The sequence below is a fragment of the Megalops cyprinoides genome, chromosome 3 (genome assembly GCF_013368585.1).
Source record: "Megalops cyprinoides isolate fMegCyp1 chromosome 3, fMegCyp1.pri, whole genome shotgun sequence".
Classification (NCBI taxonomy): Eukaryota; Metazoa; Chordata; class Actinopteri; order Elopiformes; family Megalopidae; genus Megalops; species Megalops cyprinoides.
The window spans coordinates 20177890-20192532 of record NC_050585.1 but is presented as its reverse complement, the minus strand read 5'-3'; the positions used below and the strand labels follow the sequence as shown (position 1 = coordinate 20192532).

The following is a 14643-nucleotide window of genomic DNA, read 5'->3' as shown; positions in this document are numbered from 1 at the left end:
TCCGGTCGGATGTAGCGACATCGCTTTGTATTCGAAAATACATCACTTGTCTCCAGCATTTGTATTCGAATACACATCGCGTGTCTCCAGATCAAACGCCATGCTGTTCCACAAAACTGTCTCCTAACACAGGCTTGCTGCCCTCCTCTGTACTTTTTTATGGTATGACTTCCAGAACTAGACACAGTGCTCTCAATGGGGTATAATAAAGATTTATGTAGTAACCACATACACACACACACAAACATGCACGCCTACAAGCACATACACATGCAATCACACACACAGTGCTCTTGCCTATTTTTTCCTTTAGATGAAACAAGGAAAACAACACTGAGAACTGAAAATTGGGAATATTCATTCTTTGGATTTCTCAATGTGTAAGTGATTATAGTGATTCCCTCCAGGATAGTTCTGTATTAGTGTAGTTTTGTACTGAGACTATGTATGATGCAAAGGAGCAGGCCTAGAGGTATTATTCACATGAATGACACCAAACAATGTCTAACCCCATAATAAGTTGGGTAAGAATGGTTAACATGGCATGTCTAAATAAAGGACAAGTCACCTTTATTGATTGTTTCATGGGGCCATTTTTTATTGAATCATTGTCTGATCATTTTTTACAACCCAAAAAATTCAAATTTAGGTGATGTCAGGAGTGCCTGACAATGGAAGCTTGATCCCAGGATGTCACCAACAGAACAGGAAACGTGAAAAAACGAATGGAAAAAAGGAAGGAAGGAAAAAGATTAAGAAAAAAAAAGAAAAGAGAGACAGAAGTAGAGGGAAGAAAGAGGGGAGCAGAGTCAAGAGTCTCTAGAAAGGCCAGAGTCTGCTCGCATGTTGGCGGGCGTGGTTTCTTATTTGATCGTATAAAAAGTGCAACTCCCTCTTTACTTCTGAGCGGGAATCATGCCATCGATGGCTTCTCCCTTCTCCAGCTTCTTCTCCATGTCAACCATCAGCTTCACACCATCGACCACCAGCTGGACCTGCTCGACCTCAGAGGAGCCCAGACGGTCAGCGTTGGAGATGTCGAAGACACCACCCACAGATGCGGTGTCAACACCACCTGTTGGAAAAAAAGGTACAGAGTAAAAGGTCAGTCCTCTTAAAAGGCACTAAGAAATTTGCCAGTGTCTGTCAACAAGCCTGTGCAGATGTTTAGAAGTAGGTGGAGTTTGACCTTCAAATGAAGCAGTTCTGATTTCCATGGTGTGGTGTATTTCCTTATTACATACACTATGTAAGTTGTTCGGGAAAAGGGATTCACTGATGTAAAAGATAATAGTACCCATTTAAGGTCTGAATTATGTCCTCACCCTGGTGCTCACAAGGTTGCATGTAAAACTGTATGTAGACACTTTGACTGATAAAAGTTGCCATTTATCGAGAAAGGTCTCAGGGGGGAGATGTGCCTATTCTTCTGCAAAACTGCTTGATAGTGGGAAAGCCTGATGATGACACCAGATGTTAGTGTGATTCTGGAGCAGGGTGGTAAGACGGGATAGAGATGCAAACCTGTGCCACGCTTCTGCAGACGCAGCCTGGTGAGGATCTCCTCAAACTTGGCGTGTGTGCTCAGCTTGGGCAGCTTGACGTGCACACCGCCGCGCAGGCCGGTGCCCAGGTTGGAGGGGCAGGTCAGGATGTAGCCGAGATGCTCGTTCCACATGAAGCCGTGGTTGTGCTTCTTGAAGATCTCCTCAATCTGCCGTGGAGGAAGAATGGCAGACGTGGACACGGTTACAGGTGAGCTGTGCTTGAACAACCCCAGAGCAAATCTTCAAAACGTAATTCAGGTGTGCAGGCTTATGAACAGCATGTGCATGTAAATATATGACACTGTTTTAATGGATCATGAACAGCCTCTTGTCGTGGTCCAGACATACAGTACTGGGAAGAGTGTTGTGTTTGCTACAAGTCAGCATTAAGGTGATACACAGTAGCTAAGTTCTCAGATGGATCAATCAAATATGCTGGACGTTAGCCCCCCCATGACAAAGACTAAGTAACTCTGGTGTGAATGAGGTAGAGGAGAGTAACAGTGATACTGGAAGTAAAGGCAGTATGTAGAGACTGACCCGTTAAAGAGGAAGATTGAAAGAGACACACAGAGCTCTTGCTGAGTTGTCCTCAGACAACCCAAAGGCAAATATTCCATTAGTCATTCATGTTTTTGATCTTACAGACATTATATTTGTGTATGCATATGAGGCTGTGCAAATGGATATCAGCTCTCCGGAAAATACAGCACTGGAGAGAGTCATTAGGTTAGTTCTAAAAAGTTAATAGCAAACTGATCTGAGTGGTTAGGTTCTCAGGTGGATCATGGATATGCTGCACATTGGCCCAGTGTATGACCAGCTGGTATGAAGCTGTGGCAGTGTGGTTAAAGAGCTTGGCATATAACGCAAAGATTGCTGATTCACTTCCCGTTTGGAAAACTACTGCAGTGATAAGGCCCTTAACCAGGATTTTTTCCAGTTACTTTGCAGCTTTATGAGTGGATGATATGTACTGCAAAGCCATGCTACGTCCGTACCTTCTGCAGGCCAACGCAGAAGCGCCTGAAGACCTCCTTCATGTTGCCTCCCTTCTGCATGGAGATGACACGCAGGTGATCCTCCTCGTTCACCCAGACCAGGAAGGTCTTGTTGTCGTTGTGCCTAATGGCGAGAGGGAACAACATGAAAATTCAGCCCATTGGATCACATTTCCTCAGCAGAAGGAAACTCCATACTAAACATCTACATTTGGAGGCACTTAAGTGCATGAATGTACACTAAAAACTGTAAACTCAGAAAAGAATGGGCATGGATCAAGGAAGCCAGTGTTTCAGGAGAATAGCTACGCACTGGTCAGAATTCTACATTCTTTGTCTCTCTAAAGTTCCAGTTCTAAAGGACTGGCAATGAGGGAGGCTGACGTAATGGACTGAATATAAAATGGAGCTCACCAGATGCCTCTTGCATCGGGCCAGTCGCGGGCCATGCCAGCAGCCAGCAGCAGGGGGGACACGGGCTTGTCAAACAGGAAGTGGTCAGCGATCAGCTGCTCCTGCTCCTTGTCAGTCATGCTCTTCAGGGGGTAGTACTTGCCCTTGAACTCTCCGTCCAGGCTGTTCAGAGCTGGGGGAACACACAACCCGATTGGACAAGATCCGGCAGGTGCGGCCAATCACATGACACATATGGGCTAGAGCCTACAGGTGCAACAGGTACGGGACAAACAGGATGCAACTAGGCAAGAGTTTACGCATACAATCAAGTGGCTACACAATATGTCTGGGGAGGAGCCGATAGCATGGTGCAGGTAATAGCTATAGAGATTTTAATTGGAGGTTACAGTACTGTAGCACCACATCCACACATGCATGTGGATGGATGGGCTAATGGGGGGAGCTTTTTGAGGGCTAATGGAAGGAAACTTGAGGTTCTGGAGAGGTTTCCAGTGTTTGTTCCACCTGAGCTCATCACTGAATACATTATTAAGCTATATTAATGTACGTGGTGCATCCAGTAAAATGTAGAGCACCTCTAGCGCATGACCACCTCCATACATCTGATCCAATTATGTAATTAAGAGCCAATATGGAACAAAAACCTGAGACATTTGCTGGCACTTCAGCACGATGTTTGTCCAACAGTGGCTCAGGTGGCTACTGTGCATTGAAGGGGGTAGGACTGAATGGAGCAGAGTGAAAGGGGCAGTTGTTAGGACAGGGGGCTGACACACTCTGAATGCTGCTGCTCTGTCTGTGACCTACCCTCGATGGACAGCCTCTCAACAGCTCTGCGCTCGCCACGGCTGTTGTGGGGGGGCAGGGTGTATCCCTTGATGCTACGGCCAGTGCGGACGCGGCTGCTCAGAACGTAGTTGGGGTCCAGGTCATCACCACCCTGCGAAATGCAAACATGCAGGTGTCATTCACTTTCGCACACCTTTAACACAACCATTCTGGATCTCCAGGATAAGTTAGGGCAGCCAATTGGTAATTATTGTAAGACTGTAAGATTTGTTACAGTAAATTATTGTTAGTGGCATGCTGATGTTGCCCTGTAAGTGCATCAAAAGTGATCAAATGGTAATTTCATGATACATGACTGTTAGGGTCATGATGGTCCGTAGCAATCAGATGGAGAAGGCATGTAGCATTAACTCAATCAACAGTCCCCGATGCCAGTGCAATGTATGGCTTTACAAATGTAGCCACAAACTGAAAAACATTTGATCTGTGTGGTTCTATGCAAAAAAAAAAAACAAACGTATTCACCTTCAGGTTCTCGAAGTTCAGGTCGGTCTTGTGCTTGTCAGTTGGCTTGTAGCCACCGTGACGGTCAGCGATGACGGGGTCCAGCAGATCCTTGAAGAGCTCGTAGGACTCCTCATCACCAGCCACACAGCCCACAGTCATGATGAAGGGATGGCCTAAGGATGGGGATGAGGTGGACTAAGTGTTAGGTTATGCTGTTCACACGCACAGCCAGGGATCAACAGTAATTATATAGGTAAACGAACTGAAGGAAAAAGGAAGCATCACAGGGTAGACATCAGATAACACATCTGTGTAAGCAAATGAAGCAAATGGGTTTGCATGGGTATTACTGGTACTCATACTGATATTAGTTGTTGTTGACAGAGCTTGGATGGATTTTGATGTCTGTTTGCAATGCCTTTAACATCATCACCATGGAGATCAACAGACAGTACATCAGCTTTTTTTTAAATAAATGGACTACCAATGGATTACAGAGGTCTGTGTACCAGTTCACTGTCAAAATATATGTAGGAATCGATTCATAGGGGACAATCCTCACCTGGGTTGTCCACTCCGGTCTGGATGACGTCATCCAGGGTGTAGCCGCTGGGGGTCTGCTTGTCCCTGAGCTTGGCGTAGATTTCCTTGGTCAGTGCTTTGGCCATGTGGTTGTTGTGCTGGGAGAGGTCAGGGAACTCCTCATCAGCTGAGAAGTTCATCTTGAAGTTGTTGTGGGTGTTTCCGAAAGGCATGATTGCGTTTCTCACACTTTCTCTGCACAAAAAAAGGCACAGGGATGGCGGGCAAGGCTGTGAAAAAAGATGACACTCCAGACAATCCAGACAGACCTGCTCTGGCATAAATTCAGCCCCGATCCATGATAAAACAGAAACATGGAAGGGATGTATATGAATGATCTCAAGTCTGTGCAAGGCAGTCTATAAAAATGTTTAAAGGGTTATGAGACGTGTTCCGTTGAACAGCTGTGTTGTTATAGGGTTGTGGAAACTGAATCTGCGCTTTGGTCCTCTTGGCTATCACCAGCCCGCAACTAACTTAGGCCTGCTTATATACATAGTGCAGTAGAGGGTATTTATAGCAGTTTGGGGTCACACGACCATGCCTTGATTTTACCTCTGAGGATGAAAGCCTGTGAAGCAGCCAGAAATTTGAAATTTAAAATTTGGATCTTTCTCTAAAAATGCAGGTCACTGTTGTTTGGTTTTCATGCCACATGAGATCTTTTCTCTTTAGTGGCTTTTTTTATCAGTGGCTAATGTCACTTGATTTGCATTCATCAGAATATTCCAGATAGCCATCACACTGTGGTTGCCATGACAATGATCAGGAGCTAAGCTGTGATCTATTTCAGAAGCGAGCGACAGCTGTGGGTTGTAATGTACTTGGCCTGCCCATTGGGTCTGGTTACCTGCCTGCTGAGGTATATCCCATTACCAAAGACCTGCGTCACAGGGCTACATACAAGGTCAGGACTTTCATTCTAACCCGCTGGTCACTACAGGACAGTATAGCGTCACTGGAGTCTGCCACTTAGCTTTTGCTTGTTGCTAACTCCGGATCAGTGGTGGAGTCCACCCAAAGCATGTAGCAAAGTAATTGGCAAAGTTATCATCCATAAGACACTCACAAGACAATACACATCAGCATCAAAATTGCAATCAAAACTCACTGAAAAACAGAATCACAGACCAAACCAGCAGTGCAACCTCAGCCATACAATCACAGGGATAAATCATGTTTCATGCTTTGAAAATCCTAATTGAATGGATCCCTGTTTTTTTTGTTCTTGCATAGTTACCCCAATTTTCTGAATTCTTAAGATACTCAGTAGAGGTCTAACTCTTTTTAAAGATGTGTGGAAATTCAATGAATGGCTATGCAGCTCCTGACTAATTTACTTTCTTGGCATTTGTCCATCCACACTTCACCCTGCAGCTACAGATTGGCTGTTTGTGAATGGCTTCTGTATTCCTCAGCAAGAGAGTCTCAATGCAATAAGCAAAAAAACAGACAAAACTAATCTGCAGATTATTCTGGCTACACTTTCTTATGTTGCACAGGAAGTCATCTGTGCCCTTTTCTTAGTTTCACTCTTGATTGGTCCTGAATATCTGCTCCTTCTGCCCTGACAATGACGAGAGACGCCTGCAGTTTCTGCGTTCTATGCCTCTGTGACATGCTGATGGGCCAGGAGAGGCATCTCTTTGCAACCATGCAGTCACAGCTGCAATCTAAAATCATTGGTGTCCATTTTAGTTGCGGTTTCTGCCCCCAAACATCCACTTGCACACACCCAAAGCTGAGCAAGGGGCTGGAAGCTGCATAGCACAAAATGTGTTCTTCTCGCTCCTGAGCTCTGCAGAGGTGCCCTCAGATTGCAAAACAAGCAGCCGCTAAACAAAATTTCAACCCCCACATGCCACAGGTTGAAGAGGCATCCACCAGAATTGAAAAAAAAAAAATTATTTGGATGAGGGAGACAAAAAAGTCTTTTGGATTCCAATTACCGGTGGAGACATAAATATTAAATTATTCAAATATCACAAAAATGATTATGCATTCCTCTTCTTTATATGAAGTTTTTGAGTTTTCCAAATAAATCACCCTCCCACTTTCCCTCCCACTTTCATTCAATCGGGGTTTACCTGCACAAAAGAAATCGGTAACAGTCCTTGGGATCAGATCCTGTTCACCAAAGCCAAAATAGGGGTCGCCCAAATTTGAAGGTCTTACACCTTGACTTATATACCCAGCTGCCCTGCACCCATTGGCCAGCACATTTTCTCCATGCTAATTCCTCATTGGCTGGATTTGCTCTCCGATGCCCTGTTTAGTTTCTGAAAGGCGATAACTTACATCACAGTCACCCAAGATGGGACAACAGCTGTACCCCCTCTTCTCTGTCTTTGGCCCATACATAGCTCACTGTAGAGGGGGAGGGGGGTGGGAAGGGGGAGCAGTGTGACAGTGAAAGATAAAAAAGCTGAGACATGCTTTTGCCAAACATGCCAGAGATTTCATAAGCGCTTATGCCTGAGCTTATGGGTTTGAAAAAAAATACTGGAATGTCTTCTTCCGTTATAACATGCGAGCCTTAATTTCCAGTCTCACTCTCTGGTTTCAAGAGGTTCCATCCATGCTGAACCCTTTTTACTGTTGTTTCAAACTGTATGCGTGCATGTCAGGATTAGCATGGAGGCTCCTTGATTTCAGTGACGGGACAATCATGCATATTTGGCCCACGGTGATGAAAGGGGAGGTGTTGATGCTTTATTTCTTCAATCACAGACCACCCAAGGGAAGCTGATACTGCATGTGTGAACACAGATTGATCAGGCTGTTACAGAAGATACAGGTTCCAGATCTGCCTGATGCATGTTACCAATGGGGCTTACATACCTCCACAACAAGAAAGATCTACCACTACTATCTGAACTTCAAACAGGACGTGAGGAGTACAGCAAGGACCTTTTTTCCCAAACTGCTTGGCCTTGGAATCACTCCAACCCTACAGCTTTGAACAAATTTTGTTCCCATCCTTATTTTACCACAGTTAAACGTATGAACTGTATGAAGACTGTTTCATTTATCTTTTGGACATGTAGTGTTTGTGAGGACGGAGTGCATTTTACACGAGGGAGTCTGACATTGCTGCTAGTTTCAGACTTTTGGAATTGCAGGCTTTTAAGGGGTTACTCTCTGACAGCACCGTATGACAGCGTCACAGTCTGCCTGACTCCTGGCGAAAAGCCAGCCATGTAGTTGGCTCCTCTCTCTACCACTCTCCTCCCTCTCAGTGGTTCTCCCAGACATGATGACAAATTATGGAGGTAATTCCATTCACCTGTATATCTATTGATATAGAAATCTATGTGCCTCCTCTCACTTTTCGTTCTGTGCCTTTCTCTGAACAAATTGTCTTGATGCCACAGATCTCTCCATCTTTCCATCTCTCCATCTCTCCCCTTCCATCCATTCTGTTTTCTCTCATTATATCTCTAACTTTCTTTCTCTCTCTCTCAAGTTGTGCTGACACCACAGATTCTAGGCCACATGTCTTTGCACACAGATTCATAGCCGACTTGGTGGAAGCACTGCATAGCCTTACCCTAACGGGTTAATATGGAAGTGTCTCACATTTCCATCCTTAGGGACCACCCCTCACCTCCTGACCCCTCTTTCCAGTATCATTTCCATTTGAGCCAAACAATCACAAGAGCACAGCAAGCCATGACACTCTGAGGCATCAGAGGACAGGCGAAGCCCACAGAAAGCACATCGAAAGAAAGAGTTTTGAACTGGCTGCCGCTTATGCGGATGGGACTACACAAATCAGCTCTGGGTGGCACAAGTTTAATCTGAATGGTCCACACCACCATTCAGCTACCACCCAACCTCTACTACTTGACCACCCCACCACCCCGCACCAAGAGTCTTGTGACAAGGCCAAATTGGTCTCTGCCAGCTCTTGGTGTAAACCAGTTTTTCTGTCTTTTTTGGTTCATTCTTTCTGACTTTCTTTTTCTGCAATCTGTTTGACCACACGGCTGCAGTCTGCAGTATCTGCAACCATAATCTATCTATCTGTCTACCTACCTATCTATCTATCACACCAGTGGACCTCATTATAAACTTGAAGCAGTCACAAACAGCTATTTCAAGTTCTCAGCATGCATGTGGAATATTGCAGGTTGCAGATATTGCAGGTGCCTTATCAGGTTCATGACCCATGACTCCCTAGTAATTTAATAAGATTCAGATATTAAACCACAGCAAGAGCTCCCATGCAAAGCAATGATGGTGAAACTGAAGATGAATGAGAAGCAGAGCCAAATAACCCTTCAGGGCTGCCTTGGGGGGGCTTGGGGGGTGGGGGGTGGGGGGTGGGTGAACCCCTGTAATCTCAGGAAGTTCAGTTGGTCTCTGCTGAGGTTTAGCGTGGGGATGCCCCAGATTTTCTGTTGCAAGAGGAGAAAAGCATGCAGCACACACCCTGCTATCAGAGCAGAGCTTTACAAACCAAAAAACCAAAGAATGGATGGCAGACATAATAGCATTATTAACACAATAGCATAAAAAACGTAGAGGTGGCTTTATGGGAATAGACAAGTATAAAGATAGTGGGTAAAAAGAGAATGAAGAGAGAGAAAGGGTGTGGATCTGCTACTGGACCAAACTAGGGGCGGGGTGGGGTCAGTGGGAAGGGGGGGGGGATTGTCAGGGTGCCCTTGCCCTAAATTGACACCCAGTGTCCCGTTTCACAGCTGTCAGCCAGTCGTCCGGCCTTGACATGACTTACCAAATTAGTCTCTGTCCTGGCTCCTACTACTCCCTTCCATCCACCACCACCCCCCTCCTCCCACAGCCACTCCCACCCAACCTGATTCTGCCCGACCCCCCTGCAAAAACCAACCAAACTCTGGCCTGATCACCAGGATTGCAAAGAATGCTGAAATCAATTGCAGGGATAGCGCAGTGGAAAGACTGTCTTTGCTGCAAGAGTTCCCGCTGTTGCAGGCTCTGAAGGCCAGTATGAGGAGATTTGGGTTAAACTGAAGTTTTTCCCATTGTACCTCTTGGGAGGAGGATAGTGAACCCATGATCCATCTGATGCCTGACTGCCAAATCCAAGGTCTTTTTTTAGCACTGGCTTTCCGTTAGATGTCCTTCATGTGTGATAGATAACACAATGGGCAGCGCCTCAACCCCAAAGTGCTGGCGATTGCTGGGGATTGGGAGATGGGGTGGGGTGAGGTGGAGTTGGGGGATGCTTAAGTTGTTTTAAGCTCTGGCAAGGAGGGTTTGTGGGGAATGAATGCTGACACCAGAAGTCCATTCCAGGAGTAACTTTATTACAGGAGCAAGCAAAGATTCAGTACTCTTCAGGTTTTGAAAAAACATAAAAAACAAAAAATGCAGCATAAATAAAAATTGCTAAACATATTTGCCAGAAATGAAACAAAAAAATTAAAAAATTAAACAAAAAGATGCCTAAGGTGGGGACAAAAATAATTATTTAGGCAAGACTACGGAAACAATTTGTAATCACAAATGAAACACATAACTGACAGCTGACAGAAGTTCTGCTCTGACTTCTGGTAACCTCACAAGTAAAGCTTGAGTATTTTACTTATGCTGCTGCACCTTGCATTTCTCTATAAAGTATCCATCGGTTGTGGTATGTTGTACAATATGTGCACCATGGGGAAATGCACCACACAACGGCACATTTCTGGCAAAAGTATCGACTTAATTCCTACGGATGACACAGTAACACGTGTGGATTGTCTTTTGTGAGAAAGAAGCACCTGTGCATGACAATGCGGGCTGATACATGCGGATGTTAGTTTGCTTCTGCAAATACTGTTAACAGTTTAGTCGTAACCACAGCCCTGTCACATACAACTGGAAATGCAGGTCCCTCAGAAGCCCAAATCAGCCCAATCACAGCCAGGCGTGGCTGGGAGCCGCAGCATGGGCTTGTCTTGAGGGCCCGTGGCCAACCTGGTGCTCGTCTTAGTGGAACGTTTGATATCCAGCTCCTCCAAGGGGGGAACTGTCCCTCCCGTCAGAGGGAGAATCAGGCGTGCTGTAGACCGACGCTGCACTCCCAAATTAGCCCACAGCAACAGCGGGGGACAGTTATGTAACCATGACGATGGCCGGGGCCAGATGACCCATTAGTCTGACTGCTGAAAGACTGTGGTGGGATATGGCTATGGCGGGGTTGAGGGGTTCACTCCACGGGACAGCTCCCACTCTGAGGCCACACTGCGCACTCTAAATCACTGTGTCTCTCACTGCAAATCACTCCCAGTGCTTACTTTCATATGTCGGCCTCCCAAGATTTAATCTGGGAACCAAAGATAGGGACACCAAACAATGCTAAATGGCTGTAAATATACATGGAGGTGTTTGAGATCCACTTTTTCTCATATTCTTAAAAGGTGGCACATTATTATTATTATTATTATTATTATTATTATTATTGTTATTATTAGCTGGTTGCTGTTGCTCAGCACTTTGCTGCAAGTGGTGAATTGGCAGGATTCCTCATTGTCCTTGGTGAGATATAAAGTCATTGTGAGCTTCCTTCACATGGCCTGCATTCTACTCATTGCCCTGTACTCCTTCACCAGATGCACTTGACTGTTTTTGAAATTTCTTTGCCTGGGAGGAGTCCAGTGCAGAGCAACTATTGCGATTCGGTCCTCATACATCCTCTGTGTGTGGCCTAAGCAGTGGGCATGGCGTCCTGCCATCTTGTTTTTGTCACAAAGCTCTAACGGTCTGCTCTAATGGTGCGTGATATTAGCGACATCACTAGTTCTCTAGCTTCTTATTTAGACGCCTGAATGATATTGAGTCTTGAGCAGCATTTAACACGCTAAAACAATGCCAGATCACATGCTGTAAGATATACTATTTGAAGTCATTTTGAAATTTGATGCCATTCTGAAATAGGATCCACACACACAAAAAGCCTGTTTAAATTTGCAACCACTCTGTCATGCCACATTAACTGCTGGCACATAGGGGCAGAGCGAGAGACATCTGACCTTTGACACTGCTAGAAGGGACCCTGTATCAGTTATGCCTGTGTGAAGTCCGTCACCTGCATTAATTTAGCAGAATAATGCTTCTGATGAAATTAAAAGTTTAGAGCAACAAAAAATAAGAACAGAAACATCCACATCACTCCAGGGTTGCCTGTCCTTGATCTACTACTGTCATAATCTGAATAATGGGAAATACACTGAAGTGTAAAGCACATGAGCTCTGAACTCAGCCTATATCCCACAAGTGTGTTTTTATATTTCCAAGGGTGACGCAATTAAGCCACTACTATTCTCTATCATCAAATTTTTGTTTTATAACTCATAACACAGAACAACACTGGAAAAAAAGGAATTTGAAAGATTCATCATAAACCTCCTGTGTGATTCTTCACCATCTAATCAGCTGGAAGAGTAAAAGAAGGATTGCGAATATCTGTAGCTATCAACCTCATAGCAGCAGCTCGGTGATTTACTTCTCAGAAACAACAGCGCCGACAAACATGCCCTCTGTGAGTTCTCAGCTGGTCAGCTGCAAACAATCCATGTTTGTGATATAGGGCAGTGATATATGATGTGCTCATTAAGTCAAGACTGGTGGTCCTGTGTGCAGGAGCATGCATGTGGCAGGAATATAGACACAATGAAAGCAGAGCCAGTCTGCTTAAAGAGAGGGAGGGCTAGACTGGGAGAGGGCCAGTCTGTGTCCGTCAGAGACAGGGCCAGGCTATGTTCATTAGCACAAGCTCCTCAGGCTAAATTTACTACTGTGTAGTGATACGGTCAGTCTTCCCTTACAGCAGATTGAATTGCATTGAGTCAGCTGCGTGCCCATACTAGTGGATACACACTGACCCCTCTCACTGCAGGACTGGTTCCTGCAGCCAGACAGAGGTAGCTGGATTATTATTATTATTATTATTATTATTATTATTATTATTATTGTTATATTGCATTTATATGGTGTCTTTTGGGGGTCTCAGGCGGCTTTAAAGTGGACAGCGGTAGACTCACCTCAGCCACCCCCAATGTGTAATGCTCACATTTTGCACCAGAATGTTCACTACACCATATGCTGAGGAAGAGAAGGAGGGATTTATTTAGGCAGTTAAACCGTGGGATGATTAGATGGGCAATTTTGGAGAGCCTCACGGGGGACTCATATCCACTTATTGATTTATTTAACTTTGATTTAACCAGGAAGGCCAGACACAATCTCTTTTCTCACTAACAGTGATGACCCGGGAGATGGAGGTGGGCGTGGAATTCAAGAAATTGAGCAGGCAATCAAATGTTATTGCAGAGTTTGTGCAGTCTTGCTCATTTACCCCTCCCCCAGCCCCCCTTGGCCCTCTGTTTCCTCTGTTTTAATGCCAGCCTCCACCTGTTAAATGCATCAGATGGAATGACACATGCACGCTTGCAGGTATGCCTGTGTTTTGCTTTCCAGCGTGTGCATGTTTGCAGCAGACGTGCACATTATTATGTGTGCTACACGTGCGTGGTGCACTAGTTTTATCACCAGCTCAGCATTCTGCAGCTCATTTCAGTGCTCCTGCTTGGGACTCTACGATTACACCAGGGCTCGTATTCATAGACGTTCTCAGGAGGAAAAAATAGCACTAAACTGTGGAATATTCTAGGAATGGGGGTATATAAACCTAAATCATAACCTCAATCCTGTCTGTACCTAGTCAAGACCCCAAGCGTCCCAAATATAGGTCGGGAAGCACAAAGCCACCATTGACAGGAGAGAGACTTTCTTCAATGCTGTGCTGTGGGACCATCAGGATTGGTCTTATAAAGTATTAATACACAGTCAAATGTTGATTTGCATTAGCTCTGCTACACCTGCATCATCTGGGGCATTGAAGAAATAATCAGGAAATTAAACTGGATGTGTATACATATAAACTGAAAGGTCTGTTTGATATTTTACATCCTGGAACTCTTGCGTGTGTCTCTTCGTGATCATGCTAGTGTACCTCTGATGTCTCTGTCTGCCTGAGATATTGCATGAGCTCTAGGCATGTGTAATGTGTGTATGTTATGTTATGTACTGTACATCTGTACATAATGTAATTGATGCAAACCTTGCAACCTGCTGCTGCCCAGAGCGACTACAGTGCACAGTAATGGACAGGTTGCTCTCAAAGAGCGACATGATCAGTACATTGTAGAGACTCACCCCTTCCCCTTTCCTGTCACAGAGGCCAAATTTTGCCCAGAATTCAACGTTTTTCAGACAGCTCCTCTGCCCAGAAAGCTGTTATAGTGAACAGTAAAAGACAGCTGGTGCCAGTTGTTGCAGCAGCCCCCACAAAAGCCTCCCCCCAGCAGTGCTCAGTCCTGTCCGTTGTGAAGGCTCCAGCCTCACTTTGTTAAACAAACAGCAGGAGCATTAAAGGGACTGTCTCAGATCTGCTAATCAGTGCTCAAGCAAATTAGCATTAAGGTTGCCTGCTGATTGTGTGGAGGCCCCTCAGAAAGAAATAATTAAGGGTGCATGAAAAGTAAGATTTAAAACAGCAGCAGCAAGCATGAAACAAGTGTGTTTTGCCTCTCAGAAATTAAACACACAGATGCCCACACTCAGTTGGAGCCTTTCTGGATGAACTCATAGCCGTGCATGTTTTAAGGATGTGTTTGGATTGTTTGTGTAACGGGTGGCATCTTGCTGCGTTGTGTATTGGATGTTATGAGGGTCAGCGAGTGAACGAGTTTCAAACCGGGGCTCTCATTGTTCACTGCCATCCCCTTACAGCCAGGGTCGTTGCCAGTTGAGCTAAAGGCAAATTGCCG

General features: G+C 45.1%; 1 protein-coding gene across 1 annotated transcript; it reads right to left on the bottom strand.

Annotated features, from left to right (window-relative positions):
• Positions 1–573: 573 nt before the first annotated feature.
• On the bottom strand, positions 574–7010 carry ckma (creatine kinase, muscle a). The gene is made up of 8 exons (XM_036524149.1): positions 6931–7010; positions 4824–5038; positions 4280–4434; positions 3773–3905; positions 2963–3134; positions 2549–2672; positions 1525–1714; positions 574–1075 (listed from the first exon to the last, which is right to left on the bottom strand). The coding sequence occupies exons 2-8, from the start codon at positions 5014–5016 to the stop codon at positions 897–899; spliced, it is 1146 nt and encodes a 381-aa protein (XP_036380042.1). The 5' UTR covers positions 5017–5038; positions 6931–7010; the 3' UTR covers positions 574–896.
• Between the last annotated feature and the right edge of the window lie 7633 nt (positions 7011–14643).

Coding starts and splice junctions, on each gene's coding strand:
- ckma (XM_036524149.1), bottom strand. CDS start 5,016: ATGCCTTTCGGAAACACCCACAACAACTTCAAGATGAACTTCTCAGCT. Junction 3,906..4,279: donor TGAACTTCGAGAACCTGAAG/GTGAATACGTTT, acceptor TGCATTTCGCAG/GGTGGTGATGACCTGGACCC. Junction 1,715..2,548: donor TCTGCGTTGGCCTGCAGAAG/GTACGGACGTAG, acceptor CCTCCACGGCAG/ATTGAGGAGATCTTCAAGAA.